Source organism: Phlebotomus papatasi, chromosome 2 (genome assembly GCF_024763615.1).
Source record: "Phlebotomus papatasi isolate M1 chromosome 2, Ppap_2.1, whole genome shotgun sequence".
Lineage (NCBI taxonomy): Eukaryota > Metazoa > Arthropoda > Insecta > Diptera > Psychodidae > Phlebotomus > Phlebotomus papatasi.
In genome coordinates, this window is record NC_077223.1 from 59266876 (window position 1) to 59278610 (window position 11735).

Below are 11735 nucleotides of genomic sequence, written 5' to 3' on the forward strand. Positions count from 1 at the left end.
GCATTCTTTTGTTGGACAGATCTGCTGATTATGCACACTCTCTGCAGCGCGTGTATTTTTTCGCTTCATAAGCGTCTGCAGAGAGTGTGCATATCAATATTGTGGCATTTTACTTGCTTTACAACAATAGGACGAAGGTAGAAAGCAAGGTGTAATTCACAAGCAAGTAAAGTGGCTCGAGTTTCCGGTTCCCTAAAAGATATGGGTTGCTCACGTTCCTCGTGGGTTTTCAAAAGAAAATACATGGGTTTCTCCAAGGGGTAACTCATTCCCATTTTTTCTGACAAGGGTTTCTGGTTTCTCGGGTTTCGCGATGCAGAAATTGGGTTTCTCGGGTTTAGCGATGCAGAAATTGGGTTACTCGGGTTTCGCGATGCAGAAATTGGGTTTCTCGGGTTTAGCGATGCAGAAATTGGGTTACTCGGGTTTCGCGATGCAGAAATTGGGTTTCTCGGGTTTCGCGATGCAGACACTGGGTTTCTCGGGTTTCGCGATGCAATTCTTGGGTTTCTCGGGTTTCGCGATGCAATTTTTTGGTTTCTCGAGTTTCGCGATGCAATTTTTGGGTTTCTCGAGTTTCGCGATGCAATTCTTGGGTTTCTCGATGCAAAAAGTGGGTTTCTCGAGTTTCGCGAATATAAATAGTATTTATTCTGTGCCCATCGTAAAACACGGTGTAACATGGAAATAATATTGGCCAAATTGAATGCGAAATATTTTATTCTATTAATTATATTCAATTACTACACGGACGGGGAAATGCTTATGAGTGGAAGCAGCTACTAAAGTGATTGAAGTTGCATCGTTTGAGACTGTACACAAAGTAGACTAGGAGTTTTTTTAATGGATTCCTTATGGTGAAATTAAACTCCACAAACAGGAGCTCAAAAGCTAATAAGTTATCGAAGGTGACTACAGTTTTGTCTGCTTCCTTCGAATCTTCTGGTCCTCTTTGTGAACTGTAAAACACCAGAGGCTAACAGGAATTTAGTAGTCCTCGTCCAAAATGAAAGTTGTAGTCCCTCAGTCACTCAGTTTTTTAATTAAAATCACTAAAATCATTCGAAAAACTTTGTTTGCAAATCAAAATAAGCAACTAGTGAGGTTATGTTGCACTGTCCCAAAGTGTCACAATAACGAGTCGACAATGCGAGAAGAGCCGACACTCATTTCATCTCATCATTTGGATCTTATACTAGAGATTCGATAGTATCGAATCGATACTAACGAGAGCTAAAGTTATCATTTCATCCCTGCTTTGCGTCGATCAGCTAATCTGCCACTCACGACGGTGAACTCATCAATCCTACTTACTCATTCACTGTGTTAACTTAAATTCTTACCTGCGTTCGTCAAATATTTAAAAAAAATTGTCACATGGCTATTAAGGGAATAAATGGCACTACGCATTATATCTTTCCATCTTTACCATTTCAGTGTAACATGTCAGAAAAATTCATTAAATTTTCCAATTAATATTTTAACAATAACAACAAACTCTTTGTCGTCAAAATTTAATTAAAGCAAATAATTTACTGAAAATTCATCTCTAAAAAAATTGAACCCAATTACCAGAAAGCGTCCCGCGAAATCATCGGAATTTTCTCAGAAGCAAATATCTGTCCTGCGTTCCAGTACATCCAAAGCAACAGGTGGCATCAAATTCCCTACCTTGACCTCCCTCAGGGATTTCCTATGGGACTCTAAGTCACTGGAATCCCTCAAAGTTTCATGCAGAAGGATAGCTGATCCTCTAGGTAAATTCAGCAAAATGCATGAGTCAGCAACACTATACAAAAAAGACTTTAATTAACATCCAAAACAAGGGAAGTTACAAAGGGCTTCTATCACAATAGTGTAGCTTTCTATAAATACCACACCATTCAAGGAAGTAGTACTCGACTTGTTGAATAAATTCCACAAAAAAAACATATTAAATTTTTTTTAGCTTTCCAGATAAGTGATAAATAGTTCCTTAAAAATAAGTCACGCCCCCATTTCAGATCATATTTAAAAGCAAGTTAGTGTAAAACTATATAAGAAGTAAGCCATAATGGTGACAACATAAAAACTATCCCAAGTTTGAAAAGGAAAATGGGGAAATGCAGGGGCCATTAAACTTTCAACACAATCACAGTGAACTATCTTTGGCGATTGATACTCACTATGTCACTGGAATCTTTGCACATAGAGAGTATAATAAGTTTATCACTGTAATTACACAATGAGAACTGCAATTATTTTTCACTGGTCACAAGTGGGATATGAGCATGGAAGCATCCGACTATCCCACTTCTGAATTTGTAATATCTGGCATTCACTCACTATATCACTGGAAAATGAGCACATAACGAACACAACTACAATCCCAAGAGCTACAATCCCGAAAGCTAAAATACCGAACGCCAAAATCCCAAACACCAAAATTCAGAAAGCTTGGCTAAAATCCAGAATGGTTCAAAATCCTAAAAAGCCACAACGCCAAATTCGCTAAAATACAGAAAAGCCAAAATTCTGAATTTTTAAAAGTATCATAGCTACTCGCACGATTGTACTCACGCTTGTTGGGGGCAAAGAGAAATTTTCTGTGTTTTGTAAAATTATTCTACACATTACCCTCTGACACCCTTCCTATAATTTTGTCCCTTTCAGGATTTTGGCTTTCGAGATACTGGCTTTTTCGGAATTTTGTTTTTAGGGATTTAGACTTTCGGGATTTTGGCTTTTTCGGAATTTTGGTTTACGGGAATTTGGCTATTCGGGATTTTGACTTTTGGAATTTTGGCTATTCGGGATTTTGGCTTTTGGGATTTTGGCTATTCGGGATTTTGGCTTTCAGGATTTTGACCCCTTAGGTATTTTAACTTTCGGAATTTTAGCTATTCGAGATTTTGGCTTATTCGGAATTTTAACTTTCAGGATTTTGGCTTTCGGGATTTTGGTTTACGGAATTTTGGCTATTCGGAATTTTGGCTATTGGAGACCTAAGTTTTTCGGGATTTGGTTTTGCGGAATTTTAACTTTCGGGATTTTGGCTTTCGGAAATTTGGTTATTCGGGATTTTGGCTATTGGAGACCTAAGTTTTTCGGGATTTGGTTTTGCGGGATTTTGACTTTCGGGATTTTGGCTATTCGGAATTCTGGCCTTTTCAGGATTTTGTTTTCCAAGATTTTGACTTTCGGGATTTTGGCTTTCGGGATTTTAGTTTACGGGATTTTGGCTTTCGGGATTTTGGCAATTCGGGATTTTGGCTATTCGAGACCTAAGTTTTTCGGGATTTGGTTTTACGGGATTTTGACTTTCGGGATTTTGGCTTTCGCAAATTTGGTTAATCGGGATTTTGGCTATTGGAGAACTAAGTTTTTCGGGATTTGGTTTTGCGGGATTTTGACTTTCGGGATTTTGGCTATTCGGAATTCTGGCCTTTTCGGGATTTTGTTTTTCAAGATTTTGACTTTCGGGATTTTGGCTTTCGGGATTTTAGTTTACGGGATTTTGGCTTTCGGGATTTTGGCAATTCGGAATTTTGGCTATTCGAGACCTAAGTTTTTCGGGATTTGGTTTTACGGGATTTTGACTTTCGGGATTTTGTATTTCAGGATTTTGGCTATTCGGGATTTTGGTTCACGGGATTTTGGCTTTCAGGATTTTGGTTATTCGGAATTTTGGTGTTCAGGATTTTGACCGGCACCGTTGTGATCCATTTATAGGAATGTGGGTAAATCCGACTTCTAAATTTGTAGGACTTTAAAAAACTCAGTGAAACATAATTAAAGAATATTGATAGCACTTTTAGGAGGCGTGGCCAAAAAATCATTTTTATACTGGAAGTTATTCAACAGAAATAAATAGTTAAACAGTACAAAAAAAATGATAATTTTATAAATATTTGAAGAACTTCAATCTTTATTAAGATTGAACTTCTAAAAGGACAAAATTTCACTACTTTCAACCTAATAGGAGGCGGATCTTGGTCAGTAAGTCAAACACTACCCCTGTCTGAAAAGTGTGACATTTAAAAAGCAAAAGATAAAGACACCAAAATCACTAATACCTTTTGAATTGAAGTTCTGGCTTTCTGATATACTGCCCAAAGAGTGGAAAGAGATTGCGTGTCATGTCAAATTGAAACTGAGCTGCTCCGCCCACTGAAAACTTCGTATTCATTATCATACTGTCCAGGAAAAAGTCATCTAACTGATTGGCAATCAATCTCAGTACAATTCCAAAGATATTTGCCGAAAGATCCATTTCGAGATTATGCAGACACTGCATCATAATCTGAAACATCTCACCGGCTGTGATACTGAGAATAAAGGGTTCCTTGGCATTCTGCTCTGGCATGGTGACCCACAAATCATGCCGATACGGCATGGATTTTGCCTTAATATCATCCACTACTTTTCCAGCAAGTTCCTTAACCAGCTTTCGCTGCCAGTGTTCTAATTCTTCAACTGGTTTCTCAAATACCGAATTAATTTCTGGAGCATCGGGCCCCACAAGGGCAGCATGGAGATGTAGGTAGTGAACATTCTCGCCCCATTCGCGCAAAACTGAGGTGAGGTAGTTGACGGCATTGAGGATTTTAGTGAATCCAATGTTTGTGTTGTGCAATTGAACGAGACGCCGCCGGAAATTGTCTATCAGTTCCAACTGAAGTTGCAGGAATTGCAATCTACAGAAAGATCATTGATTTTGGGTAAACTTAAGAGTTAAGAGTTGAGTATAAAGCTTATACTTTTGAATTTTGTTACAATAAATTTTGCTAGGCGTCCCTAGAGTTGGTCCACTGAAGTCAATTGATCTACTACTAGATCTAAATCTAGCGAGATTCTAGAAAGTTGTAGCATTTTATGATAGCTTTCACTTGCGCATTTCACTAGCCAAAATCGGTCAAATAGAACCGGAGATATGATTTTTTGAATTTCGTGAAATTTGACCCCTCATATCTCCGGTTCTATTATAACCACAGCAAAACCACGCCACTTTTCAGAGACTTCATAGCCTAGGCTACAACACTCTAAAATTTGATCAACTTTCACAATGGAGTTTTTAAGAAAAATGAGTTTGAATTTTGACGCTATCGCAGCGCCACTAGTGGTGAAATTTACTGCTTGAACTCTACAGAGAAAGCACAGTATATTATAATTATAACCCCTCGATTTTTTCAACCCTACAAAATTTTACATCTTCGCGTTTCAGAAGATTTCTGAGAAATGGTATTCACAGTGTTTGTCGGTCTGTGCGTCTGTCCCTGCGGCCGTTACCACGGCTAGAGCCCAAACGGTTTGAGACAGAGACTTGGGACATGCGGCGGACCCCACCCCTATAAGTCGACCCTGGGATCATTAACATCCTTCTCACTTTCCCCCACCGCTCCCCTTCCCATCAAAACCATGTTTTCATGGGATTGATCAAAAACATCGTGTGATTTTTTTTCATTTTTGGGCATGTTTTCGAGATTACCCAGGCAGATATTTTGTCCTTATTCTAAAATACTGTAAAATCATTCCTAATACCTTCGACACACCTTCGAGATCGGTAAAATTTCAAAAAATTAAAATTCGCGTCCTCTTCTCTCTCAAAAGATTTGCATAAGTCTATCCTACTTTTTCGGTCTCAAAATTGGATTGAATTAAATTTAATCTGATGCGATGTTCGAAAGAAGAAGAAGAGTGCCAAAGAGTAGGATAGACACACGCAAAGCTTTAAAGAAAAAAAGGGATATGACTTTGACTTTATGAAATTTTCCTGATCTAAAAGCTGTGCCAGCGCCATAAAAATCGATTCTCGTGGACGTCCCGTCCGTCCGTCCGTCCGTCTCGACTAAACGCACTCGATAAAAAAAAACTTCAGTCCCCCGATCCCCCTGACTCGAGCTAGAAGGGGTTAAAAATTTAATTTTCAAAGTGCCATATCTCCGGTTCTGATTATCGGAATTTGAGAAATTTTGGTGTTTTGGAAAAGCTTTGGCGGTGTACTACAAATCTTATGATACCCCAATTTCGTATGATTTAATCGAAGGTACGAATAATCGAAAAATTGATTTTCGAAATTTCTATTTCAAATATTTCGAAAACTAGACGATGATTTTTCTTTAACTTTTAGTATGTTGCAGCTGAGGTCGAGATCTTTCCAACAGTGGGTCGCACTCCTCTCTCGATATTCCCTGACCCGAGCTATAATCAAAAATGTCTTGACCAGACTGCATTTTCGATGTTTATGAAGAGATTTCGATGAAATTTTAGTATATTGTATCTAAAATCGACAGCTTTCCAGTGGTTGAACCCATCGGTCCCTACCCAAACCCACTGTACCCCGAACCTTACTACATATATCCATATGGACCGGACTAATCTAATATGTTTATTACCCGATTTCAATGAACTTTTTTTCTTTGTTTAGCCTTCCGCACTCAAACTATTTAAAATAGAAAATGACCAGTGATAAGCCTAGATAAGCTTTTATGGTAGCTGAGATTCTTTACAGGTGACCTAGAAATTCGAGCAACTTGGGGTGCTTTCAACTCGGAATCTGTCAAAATTCGATTGTGAGTTGAATGTTGGGGGCAAAGAATCGCGTCGAACCAATTTCATCCATTTCGACTGCTGAGAACAGTTTACTCGACGCAATTCTTAGCCCCAAAAATTCAACTCACAATCGGATTTTCACGTATTCCGAGTTGTAAGCACCCCGCATTTCGAGTTCTCCTGTAAAAAATCTCAGCTACCATAAGCTTATCTAGGCTCATCACTGTTTTTTTTAAAGATTTTATCCTTCGACAGACAGGATATATCTCAACCGAATGGAGTCATGTTTGGGCTTGTTGGAAAGGTCTTGAAATTTCTGACAAATCTGAACCAGTTCCAATCGGTTATTAACCAGTAATGAACCGGTTATTATCCGTTAAGTAATTTTTATTTTAAAATCAAATGCTTTAAATGCTCCTAAACTCTTTTGGGCGATTTTTAGAGTAATTTATGAATCGGTTGAGAACCGGTAAACGGTAAACGAGGCGAAAGCACTTTTGAGCATCTGTCGCGAGTTCAAGAACTAGGACGCTTTGCCTCCCATTTTTGTTTAATCACTATAAAGTGCAGTCACAGTCACAACATATTAAAATTTCAGAGCGATCCGTGCCATAGGGCCTTACTTATGAAAATTAGATTTTTTGATCGCTAATTCGATGCAATAACGTTTTCCAAAAACCGCAAATCGATATCTTAGTTTGGGAGCTTTGGGAGTTATTAAGCCTCAAACAGCGTCCAGACGGACGGAGTGGAAACTTATTTAGCCTCCCATATCTTAATCAGGAAAATGCTAAAACAGATTTTTGCAAAGTTTGAGCGCGAAAGGAGGACATGATATTTTATGAATATAAAGTGGGACCTCGATAGAGTCAACCCTTGATAGAGTCAATCTCCAATAGTCAACAGCTATTTTTTTTTACTCTAGGGACTCCGATAGAGTCAACTTTCCTTTATTATTGATTTAACAATATTATATGATTTTATTATGATTTCATCGATAATAAAATCAGTGTTTTGGCGTATCAATGTAACGTTTTTAACACAAGAATAATATTTATGTAAGTACATGGCAGAATTATGATAAAATTTATATGTTAACCGTGTAATCATTTTTCATCAAAATAATTTTCTATTCGTGATTTTAAGCGTTTTGATTGAAAGTTCTTTTGTTCTAAGATTTTTTGATTAAACCTATGATCACAATGTAAGGAATTTTGAACCATCATTAATTTGTAAGTGAATAGGGTAAATTAAGCTAATTCAAAACCTGCTCCAAATGGAAATTTTTCGATAATCTAAATGGAAACATTATTGTTTTCATGATAAATACAGTACTAAATTATTATATTTATATATTTTCTATACCAAAGGTTCATTATTTAGCTAATTTTACTCCAAATAAAGCGAAAATCCATTCATATTCACAAATTTTAATTTGTTAATTTCTGAGAAAAATTAAAAGTGTACCTTTTGGACATCGAATTTTTCATCGATCGACCATGTTTTCCAATGAAAAACACAATAAAGTGACTGTTGTTAATTTTTTTTGTTTAACAATTATGTCATATTTCTGGCTAATAAGTGAAATAATTACCTATTTCGTGAACAAAAAGGGTTTTTCTGAAGTGTCTGCAAATGCTTCAATAGGAAACACCGGAAATATGATTTTTTTTGGAGAGATTTTCTTATTGTTTTAGATGGGAAAGGAGAAAAGACCAGGAATAAGAACAAATCTTGCACTCAGGAGCAACTCAACAAGGTTTTGGAAGCCTTTCGTCGCGGTTTCACTTACACTGTTTGTCTCCAATTAGAAACTATCCCTTGTCTCTATTTGGATTAATATGTTTCCAATAGAAGCATTTTACACTCGCGTATTTTTCTTGTATTTAAGAAGTTTTCAGATTATATTTAAAGAATTCTCACTAAACAGTGGCATTCTAGAAGAGTTAAGGAACAAATTTATATAATTTTCTCCAGAAAAATATTAACTTAATATGATGAATTTTCTGTCACAGTTAAAGCATCTGGAAATGGTTTTGAATTAGAACATTTACCCCCATTCTAATTGATTTCACATTCTAATTGACTTTTCCGACTCCGATTGAGTCAACTAATCCAATAGTCAACAGGCTTGGAAAGAATTAGTTGATTCTATCGAGGTCCTACTGTACACGGTAAAAAATTTCGGCACGTATTTGTTCCAAAAATTAGCTCGTCCACGGACACCATAATTTTTGGCATAATCTTGTTCATTTTATGAGACTCAAAAAGATACCCAATATTAGTAACGAATTTGTTCCAAAATGTAGCTCGTCCACGGACACCATAGTTTTTGGAACAAATTTGTACATTCTAGGAGGAACAAAAAGATACCCAATATTAGTAACGAATTTGTTCCAAAATGTAGCTCGTTTACGGACACCGAAAATTTTTGGAACAAATTTGTACATTCTAGGAGGAACAAAAAGATACCCAATATTAGTAACGAATTTGTTCCAAAATGTAGCTCGTTTACGGACACCGAAAATTTTTGGAACAAATTTGTACCTTCTAGGAGGAACAAAAAGATACCCAATATTAGTAATGAATTTGTTCCAATAAATAGCTCGTCTAGTATTAAAGCGTATCCCTCCTCTCACACTCAGTCACCCGTCACCGAAGTGAAGAGGACACCAAATCTGTGGCAATTTTCGTGCTACATGGTTTCACTTTTTTTATTCGAAATTCCCTTCCCCTCTTGCTGCCAGCACTCGCATATGATTTCGTCATGCACGCGTCTGTATAAAACACTTTTAAGTTGATTCTTTTTGATGTTCCTTATGAACTTTCGCCACCGAAATCCATCTCGACTGAAGTATAGGCCTTAACTGTAAGACGAAATCACTTACACGGATTTGTTCCGGACACTGGGAACAAAAAGATTCCCCATATGAGTAATAATTTCGTTCCAAAAATTACCTAGTCCACGGACATCGAAAATTTTTGGAACAAATATGTTACAGATGTAGGAATAATATTGTTATAAAAAATATGTACCAATTTGTTCCGGACAGTGGGAACAAAACAGCCGAGTGCAAAAAAATTCTGTTCCAAATTTCGGGAACAAATTTGTATCAAACGAAATCAACTCAAATTTGTAGACATTCCACTGTATCAAAACGGTTCCAAAAGAAAACTCTAACAAAATTGTAACTGCATTTCATAACAAAACTATAAAGAAAACTTTTTGGAACAAACAAATATCTTCTCTAGGTACAAATTGATTGCAAAAAAATTTGTTCCAATATTTTGGTCAGTGTCCAAAAGTTTTTACCGTGTAATATGTAAAAATTCAGGATGCAGGATGGTCAGGGGGTGTTCGAATAACCCTTTTGCAAAGTTTCAGCCGAATCAGAGGATTTGAAATCTTGTGATGATTACACTAGGTGAAATTGTTTAATCAAATGAAATATGATATTTTTACTTACTGATGCCCTGGCTGCGGGAGATTCCTGTACCGTTCTCGAATAGCGTCCAGGAGGTGAAGGAACTGATCGGCGCATTTTGGAATTTTTAGTTCCTCAAAGTTCGACGGCTCAATAAACTCCCACGGAGATTCTCCCGTCATTATTGCATCCATTTTATTCGTGGTAACTGCGATTAACATTTAAAATTATTCTATGCTCAATTTGAAAAAAGAAAAAGTTTTTGTCTCACTTACATCCTCTTTCAATATTCAGCCACTTGACGATGTACTGAGCCTGAGTCAGTACAGAAATTGCACTTGGGAAGGCATTTGGGTAGCTGGAAGAAGATTTTACTGAAAATTGGGCTTGAAATAGGGATCTAAAAGTTCCTTACTTGAGACTTTCCTTGAGATCTTGCTCAAAGGAGAGAACTTCATCGAGAAGATGCGCAAATAAATGTTCATCCTGAGCTATTTGTTCAATCTCTTCACAGAGTTTCTCCATTGCCAGCTGCACGAGTCCTCTCACAAATTCCAGACGCACATTGAAATCCGCCAGACCTGCCCTGGATGCGGAAACTTGAAAGTTCTCGCCCACAAAGATGTGATTGTCTTTAGCCCAATTGATGATCTGCGTGAAGTACCATTCGGGCTTATCAAGGCGATTTGTCTGTTTATTTCCGGTGAAATGGAACTGAAATCGCTGCCTGAAGGGTTTGATGAGGAGCTGTGTGGGATGACTGATGGGTGGACAAGTGACTCCTGGAGAGAGGACAATGTGTTCTGAACTGGGATCTCCAGGAGGTTTTATCTGCCACAAAAGAGATTTTTTTAAGGGTGGAAAAGGACAAGACAAATTGTAGACTTTACCAGGAATAAATACTCAGCTAGAATGGTTAATTTGTTCATGGAATCTTTCGAGGGATTGAGAACTTCTGAAGCATGACCGAGGTAGGGCCATCGAATGGTTTTCAGAAGGCTCTCAAAGTCCTTGGAGAACTTCTCCAGGAGGATGTCATGCCAGTAGCTGGCCGTCTGATTGGCAAATGTCTTCAAATGGGGCGCTTCGACATGTTGGAGTCTCCCGATAACACTGTTGCAGGACTCTTTCTCTCCACAGAGTGCCAGGTAGAAGCCAACAATCTTTGCTTCATCTCTTCCGCCTACAGAAGCCTTCAGCTCTTGACTGATGTCCTGAATATCTCTTAGGATCTTGAAGTATTCTATTAGATGCTCAAGATCTCTGATCTTTGCCAAATTATCCCCTATTCCGGTCACAATCGACGTCCGGAAATCGAGTTTTTCACTCAGTGATTCAGTGAATTTTTCCACCTTCTCAATCTGCCTCTCGACTTTATCTGAAACATTCTCTGCATCTGTGAGGGTTGTTTTTATCACTGAACTCACTGAAGGATCCTCCAGGGAGAGCTAAAAGTCGATATTGAGGATGATTTCCTGGGTAAAATTGTGAAACGTGGAGGAATTACCTTTGCCCGGATGTCTCTGAGACTTTCTTCATATTCTCTCACTAAACACTCAGATTTATGAAGATTTTTAATATCACTACCGATCTCTTTGTTAATTCGCTCTATTATTCTCTCCTCTGGAGTCTTCATCATGGGGATTTTCTTCAGAAATTAGGGAAAAAATAAAGATTTCATGAGAGCACCAACATTACAACAAACGATTGACTTCTCCGAGGAAATCCGTTGGACATATCTTTGACAACAACGGACAATCTCTCCTGTAGAAAAAATTT

At 37.6% G+C, this 11735-nt stretch overlaps 1 protein-coding gene across 1 annotated transcript; it reads right to left on the reverse strand.

The window, feature by feature from the left end:
- Positions 1-1500: 1500 nt before the first annotated feature.
- Positions 1501-11717, reverse strand: LOC129801928 (RINT1-like protein). The gene is made up of 7 exons (XM_055847408.1): positions 11464-11717; positions 10847-11404; positions 10372-10787; positions 10232-10314; positions 9999-10164; positions 4056-4676; positions 1501-1789 (listed from the first exon to the last, which is right to left on the reverse strand). The coding sequence occupies exons 1-7, from the start codon at positions 11593-11595 to the stop codon at positions 1606-1608; spliced, it is 2160 nt and encodes a 719-aa protein (XP_055703383.1). The 5' UTR covers positions 11596-11717; the 3' UTR covers positions 1501-1605.
- Positions 11718-11735: the final 18 nt, after the last annotated feature.

Coding starts and splice junctions, on each gene's coding strand:
- LOC129801928 (XM_055847408.1), bottom strand. CDS start 11,595: ATGATGAAGACTCCAGAGGAGAGAATAATAGAGCGAATTAACAAAGAG. Junction 11,405..11,463: donor TCAGAGACATCCGGGCAAAG/GTAATTCCTCCA, acceptor ATCGACTTTTAG/CTCTCCCTGGAGGATCCTTC. Junction 1,790..4,055: donor CCAGAACTTCAATTCAAAAG/GTATTAGTGATT, acceptor TTTTTTGTATAG/TGTTGCTGACTCATGCATTT.